Below are 7,714 nucleotides of genomic sequence, written 5' to 3'. Positions count from 1 at the left end.
TTTCAGACACACCAGTTCAGGGTGCAGACTCTTGTCCACTTGGATGGGCTAGAGATAAAATGCTCTGTTGCCCTGTGCCTGAAGCCCTGTCTGGAAGCATGGAACAGTAAAACACTGTCGGGAGAGCTGCCCTTCCATGTTTTCCTGTAAGTAATTTTCTCATCTTTTAATGCACCTTCTGCCCTACGTGCTGTGTCCCGCCCCACTGTCTGAGAATCTCTGCCAAGACCGCAGAAAGAGCACTTTGTGCCAGGTCCCTTTGTGCCCAGGCCCTTCCCTGCACAGCCCGGGGCAGCAGCACAGATCCTCTTCCAGCGGGGAGTAGACGGCGTGGCACACGGGAGCGGCACAATGCCGCCTGTGCCGCCTGGTGGGGGTCAGCGGGCAGCCTGGCAGCGCCCGGCCACGAACCGCGAACAGGGGCAAACCCTTTCGAGCAGCAGAAAGCGCCTGGGCCAGGGGAGCAGCGCCGGGCGGTGCGGGGCAGGGCGGGCAGCGCTGGCTGGGCAGGGCGGCTCAGAGCAGCCGCGCCGCCATCGTGCCCCGGCCTGACGCTGGTGCTCCGAGCCCACGGAGGGGCCGCCTCGCCCTCTCAGCAGCCAGCCGGCCGCTGCCGGGGACCGCTGAAGGGGCCGCCCCGGGCTGCGGGGCGCGGGGCAAACACCCGCAGTCCGGCGCTGCCGCTGTCTCCGCCGAGCGGGCGACCCGGCCCCGCCGCCTGCGGGCCCTACCCCGCGGGGGCCGGCCCAGCGCGGCCCGGCGATGGCACGTGGTGGCGGCGCGGCCCATGTGACCGGCCCTCCCCGGCCGCTGCGGCTCATCCCCCGCCCGGCCGAGTCCCCGCCCGCCTCGCCCCCAGCGCAGCGCAGCGCTCTCTGCGTGCAGCAGCCCCGCACCGCAGGCAGCCGCCGCCGCCCCGGGACCCGGCGCCATGGTAAGGGCGGCGCGGCGCGGACGGGCGGGGAGGGCGGTGCGGGCGCTGGCGCGGCCCGGCGGAGCCGAACGAGGCTGAGCAGAGCAGGCCCGGCCCGGCGCGGCCTCCGGCGGCCATTTTAGTCTAATTTTAGCCGGGTGCGGGGGGAAGGGGACGCGGGAGCGGCCGCGGGGCAGCTGCGGGCGGCGGGGCTGGGGCCGGGGGCCGGGGCCTGGACCGGGCGGGCGGCGCAGCGCTCCCTGCGGCGCCGCCCGGGCGCGCGAGTACCCGGCGGTGCGGTGAGGGGCGGTGGGCGCGGAGAGAAGGGTCCCGCAGTCCGCCCGAGGAGCCGCCGCCGCGGCCGCCTGGTGCCCAGGCCCGAGGAGCGGCCGTGTGGGAGCGCTGGGGCCGGGGCGGGGGTGTCGGAGCGCAGGCACGGAGGGCGCGGGGCGGCGGGGTTCCCTCCGTCCCCGCGAACAAAGCGGGGAGAGGGGCCCGCGGCGCCCCCGGGGACAAAGCCGGCGGCTCCCTGCGAGCCGCGCACCTGCCTTCCCTCCCGGGCAGCCTGCGCTGGCAGCGCCTGCCTCGGCAGATGTAATTGCTGGACCCGAGAGCAAGGGCGCTGCAGATGGGCTGAGCTCGCTTGCTCACTCGCAGCGGGGTTTGCTAAATTATTTTAATTTTGCCTGGAGCTCCCCGTTTGCCCTGCCGGTGTTTTGTTTCCTTGCTGGTTTAGGCTCTTGTTTTGAGCGGCTTGCGACCTTATGGGGAGCTGTACAGTTGTAATCGGTATTTTTGTATGAACGAAGAGCAGTCAAACAATACTCCCGCAGCAGTTTGAAGTAAAATTCGGGAGTTCTTAAGGCGCGGTGTTGAAGCTGACACAATGCAGAAAACATTTCTGCTGCTTGTAGAGCCTTACCTCACTCAACAAAATGAGAGTCATGACAGCGCTGGATGTGAGCTGCTGCTGTAGTGTTTGCTCTACTAAAAGAAAAAAAGCCAACAAAAATCTACCCACCAAAACCCCACCCCCTCCTATCCCAACCGAAAATTACAAACTCCTCTCCTATGTTCAGTGCCTACCCCCTCATCACTCCCTCTTCCCCTCCCCCCAAATAAGCCAAATGCATGATAAGGTAGAGGAAAACTGTTTGAGTAGTACAGTTGTGTGACTGTGTGAAACTGCTGTCCAGAATTGCAGCTGAAAATGCTGAGATCTACAACAAGAAACTACTGAATTCACGCCTCCTGTATATCCTCTGCTCCAGTCCTACAAATATTACCAAATTCATAGTGTGTTCAGGTTGAGTATAGTATTTTTATTCTTACGGGGGCAGGCAGACTTCTTTATCTAGCACTGTGGGCTATCATCTTCTTCTAGTGAGTGTTAATTTTTGCTGTTTAAATTATTCCTTTGATCTCATTTTACAGGCTTCTGGAGTAACAGTGAACGATGAAGTCATAAAGGTTTTTAATGACATGAAAGTAAGGAAATCTTCAACCCCAGAAGAGATTAAAAAAAGAAAGAAAGCTGTTCTCTTCTGCTTAAGTGATGACAAAAAACAAATAATTGTAGAGGAGGCAAAGCAGATATTGGTTGGTGACATTGGTGATACTGTGGAGGACCCCTATACAGCCTTTGTGAAGTTGCTACCTTTGAATGATTGCCGATACGCTTTGTATGATGCCACATACGAGACAAAGGAATCTAAGAAAGAAGACCTGGTATTTATATTCTGGTGTGTGAAAGCAAAGCTTGCTGTCAAAATTGAATATTCTGGAGCTACCACTGGATGACTTAGTAACTGTTTTGTTGTTGGCTTTTTTCTTTAAAGGGCTCCTGAAAGTGCACCTTTAAAAAGCAAGATGATCTACGCAAGCTCTAAAGATGCCATTAAAAAGAAATTTACAGGTATGGACCTAAAAATGTTTTTCTCCTTAACCACTGTGCCATTTAGATGTTGAGGTTCTCACAAGTACATTGTTGTCCATCTGTCTTTCAGGTATTAAACATGAGTGGCAAGTAAATGGTTTGGATGATATTAAGGACCGTTCAACACTTGGAGAGAAATTGGGAGGCAACGTGGTAGTTTCACTTGAAGGAAAACCCTTATAAAAAGACAAGTGCCATCTGGATCTAAGGAGCTTCCATTTCTGCAGCTCGTTCAATTGGAATAGTATTAGTCTCCCCATCCCCTCTCCTCCTCAAAAAAATAAGTCCCTTCCCCACTGCCCTGAAGGAGATGTCATTGTTAAGCAGTCTACCAGTGATTGCCATTAGACTGTTTAATCCTGGTAGTTTTATGTAGGATTCAAGGAATGCTTTCACGTCATACACTTGGCCAAAACTGACGTTGCAGGCATTCCTTGCAACATGTTCAATGAATGTGATAGTTAATGTAAATAGTCTAGCAGACAGCAAAGGGTAAGCTAATCGAATGCCTTGAAAGTATTGTCCACTGGTCGGATGGTAGACTCTCTACAGTATTACTTACAGTTGCACTTGATTGCAGTTCCATGAGGCTCTTGTGCATTCATACACCTCACCTGCCTTGACAAGCCTATTTTTGTGACATGGCAGCACACAACACTATGCATTTAAAGCACTTTTTTGTAATATGTTTGACCTGCCCCCCGCCCCCCAAGGAATGCCAATTAAGTTGCTGTAACTGTGTCATCAAATTATTGTAGTACCTCAGTTTCATTCCTGTTACATGCATATCTTTATAAATGAAGTAGCTGTTACGATGCCTTTCGTTTTCCATTGAATGTACACTACTGAACAGGAGTAGAAGTTATCTGTTTACCATGTGAGTCTTGAAACACTAAAGTTTTGTAAAACATCAGTCACGGTGGCAATTTCTGTATTAAAAAGAGCCTTAAATGGAACCTTGTTCTTTGAGATCAAAAACTGGCCACGTTGCAATAAAACTTGTGGCTTATTACAGAACGTTGCCTTGTTTTCATTGGAAAATATAGTTTTTAAGTGTTTAAGCATATTTCAAATAACTTCTGTGGAAAGTATTGTAAAGGTAAACAATCATTAATCTCATCTTGAATAATGCAAGTTTTTAATACTGATTTAGGCACTGCTTTACAATACTTTGTGGCTCTGTTCTGGCCATTGAATAAAGGACCTGCTCCTAGTTTACCATAAAGTAAAGAAGCTACCACTACTGGAGACCATTAGTTCCATGAAACACTTGTGTCAGAAACTTAAAAATACAAAGTAATTAACCATGCAGTGTGTTTTGTACCTGAATGTTCTTAAAGTTCTACATGGCAGAGTAAAACCTTGCACGAGTTTTTACAGCTTGCTGTGTTTCTGGGTAAGATGATGTGTAATAACAGTTACATGCAGAGTATGAAGCGGGGAAATAATTTTTGTTTCTTGAGTGTTACAGTTAGACCAACTCAGTACAAGAATTAGCCTAAATGAACTGTTCTACTTGTTAGTTTCTATGTAAATAGAACTGGAAAGTGTTTGCCACTACTGAGGCTTGCATAGGGGACGTGTTTTGGCTGGGAGCCAAATAATGCTCTCCTTATAGAGAATTTGATCTGCTCTGTGTGAGCAATCCTCCGTTAGCCAGAGCTATTTATGGCAAACACATGCTTTTGTATCTTGTCATCGTTATCCACAAATGGCAAAACTGGACATGATTCTCCTGGTATGCATAAAGGAGCGCTGTTAGGCAGCCACTGGCAGCTGAACTGTACATGCTGCTAGAAGGAATGCTCTTTTATCATTACCTTATTTTAAAAAGTTGGTAGAGTAGAACTGTGGAGCTTTTAAATGCAGGCTCTTTATGTTCAGTCCATAGCCCTTTTTCAACAAGGAAGCAGATAATAATCCAAATACTTCCTGTCTTTTTTTTTTCCCCCCAATAGTTTAAGTAACCTAGTGGTACTGTGTTTAGGCTCTCTTGTCCTGTAGAACTTTAAGACTTTATTTCAGGCTTCTGGCTATCCCTATGACTTGCACACTTCATTGTGTTTGCTGTTCTATGTAGACTAAACTTTACTAGAATTTAAGTAAAAAGGCATGATGACCACTGACTTACTAAGTGTATTAACGAGTCTTGGTTTTGTTCTACAAAACTCTCCTTTCAGGTACCTTTTAAGATTGCGAAATAACTGATGGTATGCATGTTGTCTAGATGAAAAAAAAACCCACAACTTTTTATTCCTCAAAATAGTCCATTTCTGATCATTCACGTTGTATGCAAAGCCCAGTTTAATGTAAAGATCTTTGTGCTTTATGTTTAACTTGAGTTCAGTACAGTAAAAAGAAATTATCTTTTAACTGAATTTTCACAAGGAATAAATTGTTTCTTTAGAAAAAGCCAAAATGGAAAATGTTAAATTTTAATAAACCATTTGAATTTTCATTTTAGACAGTAAACTTTTTTTAAGGAGTACCGTGTTTAAATTTATTGTTTGTCTCTGCTGCAGTCCAGAAAAATATCTGTGGCTTCTTAGTTGAGTATTATGGGTTCCTTTTTTTTTTTCCTTTTTTTTTTTTTTTTAAACTAGCTTAGGTGTATATTCACTCAGTCTGACTAGCTATGAAATTGAAGCACAAACTGTCTTTATGTAAGATTCCTACCAAATTAAAGTTTTGGATCCGAAAGGATCAAGCCTTCAGTTTGTTCTTGAAATGAATGACTGACTGACTGATGTGAGGTCCAATTCAGATGGCTTGCTTTTAAAAAAAAACAAAAACAAAAAAACAAAAACCAATAAAGTGCTACAGAACTGTTACTGTTTGAATCATAAAACAAATGAGAGACAGCTGGCATCTGTTCCAAAATGGTTTGTCAGCTGTTGTTTTCTGTCATTATGCAAAATGGTGAGGGCCTCATTGTGATCAAGAAGTGGAGGAAAATCCTCTCAAGTTGAATATCTTCTGTGTATCTGTGTAGACGTGACTTTTGGATATCTTGGCCTCAGTTATTTTATTGATAAAGAAATGTTAAATAAATTTTTCATGAGAGTAGCTTGTGCAGAGATGGCATTTTTTTTCTAAAAAATTTCAAAGTCAGCAGTTTTGTTTGATTTGGTAAATCCTGGAAGAGGTATAGATAGATGGGTTTGGTTTCTCTGAAAAGGGAAATCAATCCAAGACTAGAGTGTGTAAGTGAGGTTTATGCTTGTGGCGATGTTTAGAAGTGCAAAGCTTAAATTTATATGGACTTGAGTGTAAAAATCACTCCTAGTCCGATCATGAAGGGGAGTTTGAGTATGCTCCGTTAAACCCAAAGTGTTTTGCTAAGTGGAAGACTTTTCCTTCTCTACTATTCCCTCAAAACAAGTGATGGAATACAGCAATTGCCACAATTTGATAATAAGCTTTACTCTCTTATGCCAATTCCAGTATAAACCAAATTTTCATGTCTGCCTATTTTTTATAAACTTCTGTAAGTCCCCTTTAGTTTGTGGTGGCAAGTTAATGATTGTAGAGTGAAAACACGGCACTAATGGTGGATCAAAGATCATCAATGTAGCACCTGTCTATTGAACTTCTTTGAAATATTTCTGATTTTGAAAACCTGGTATAAATAAAATTAATTTAAATGTCTTCAGTTGTTGAGTTTGTTTGTGTACTAGACAGCATCTATGCTAATCACTTTATTGTCTTTGGACTAGGAGCAGCCCAGATGCTGTGGAATACCTGGATTTTTTGTAACAGGTTTCATCTGCTGCCCATTCAGTTCAATATCTAACAGTAGCAAAAGCCAGCACCAGTGGCTCTGGAGATGGATATGAAGAAATTTTTAGTGGGCCGGTTCTAGATAACCTTTTTCTTTTGTTGGATCCCAGCTCGTGTGTTCAGGAAATTAGATGGCTTTTATATAGTAAATGTAAAGAAGTATGTTTACACTGGCAAGTCATTTCTAATACAGGGAAGGAAGTGAACCGATGTAGTGTGAAAAGACTGACCCGATGAAGAAAGATCAAAATATTACTGTTTTGGTGTCAGTGGCATGTCTCTTGTTGATGTAAGATTTCTTGGATCTAGGAATATGTTATCTGGAATAGTTAATTTTGTAAACAAAGATGTGAAGAAACAGCTTCATTGGATTCTCTGGAGAAGGCAGACTTTAACAATGTGCATTAAAAAACCCTTTACTGTTTGTGTAACATAAGCCTTCTCTATGGCTGTGGGGAACATACATAAGAATGTGCATTAAAAAAGAATGAAAGGTCTCTGAAGTTTTTAAATAAAATTTACTGTTTTTACTAAATTCATATCCAGTCCTTGACCCTATTGAATTTGGACGTTTTTCTGCCTCACCTCCCATGCTGTTGAATCTACAATAATCCCCATACATCTTACTCTTTCTTGAATTACTTATATATGTATTCTTCTAGTAACCTCTGAAAAAAAAATAGAGCAGTAAAAATCAAATCTTTTCATAGGAAGTTCAAACAGGTGACATAATTTATGTTCAATTAATGATTTCATAGAGTTGTCTTTTTATATTGTAAAGCTTAGAGAAAAACTGTGCTAATTTGAGGTACTGAAAGTAATTTTGACATTCCTAAGATTCTATGATTGTCTTTTTAGTAACTCATTGTAGGTTGATGTTTCTGTTGTCAGCTTTGCTTCATAGTTATTTAGAAAACTAATGATTGGGGAAAAAAAGCTTGAAGGTGCTGCAGATTATTTTTAGAAGTTTCTAAATGTCAATTTGGACTGTAAAATAATATACAAACTTCAATTTCCCACTGCTAGCCCAATTTTTATTCTTGTGTGTACAGGCTTAGAAATGTATGTGTAATCATGCCTCTCCT

General features: G+C 44.5%; 1 protein-coding gene across 2 annotated transcripts; it reads left to right on the top strand.

Moving 5' to 3' along the window:
- The first annotated feature begins 784 nt into the window (after window positions 1-784).
- On the top strand, window positions 785-6,497 carry CFL2 (cofilin 2). 2 transcript variants are annotated; one of them, XM_041471918.1, is made up of 4 exons: window positions 785-934; window positions 2,348-2,655; window positions 2,752-2,828; window positions 2,920-6,497. In XM_041471918.1, the coding sequence occupies exons 1-4, from the start codon at window positions 932-934 to the stop codon at window positions 3,030-3,032; spliced, it is 501 nt and encodes a 166-aa protein (XP_041327852.1). In that variant the 5' UTR covers window positions 785-931; the 3' UTR covers window positions 3,033-6,497. The 2 variants fall into 2 exon arrangements, with proteins under 2 accessions (XP_041327852.1, XP_041327853.1); XM_041471919.1 differs by lacking the exon at window positions 785-934 and adding an exon at window positions 2,103-2,219.
- Window positions 6,498-7,714: the final 1,217 nt, after the last annotated feature.

Source organism: Pyrgilauda ruficollis, unplaced genomic scaffold (assembly GCF_017590135.1).
Source record: "Pyrgilauda ruficollis isolate IOZ18807 unplaced genomic scaffold, ASM1759013v1 scaffold28, whole genome shotgun sequence".
Lineage (NCBI taxonomy): Eukaryota > Metazoa > Chordata > Aves > Passeriformes > Passeridae > Pyrgilauda > Pyrgilauda ruficollis.
Note: the sequence above shows the minus strand (reverse complement) of the source record. Positions and strands in the feature narration are given on the sequence as shown.

Coding starts and splice junctions, on each gene's coding strand:
- CFL2 (XM_041471918.1), top strand. Junction 2,656..2,751: donor GACCTGGTATTTATATTCTG/GTGTGTGAAAGC, acceptor TTTTCTTTAAAG/GGCTCCTGAAAGTGCACCTT. Junction 2,829..2,919: donor CATTAAAAAGAAATTTACAG/GTATGGACCTAA, acceptor TCTGTCTTTCAG/GTATTAAACATGAGTGGCAA.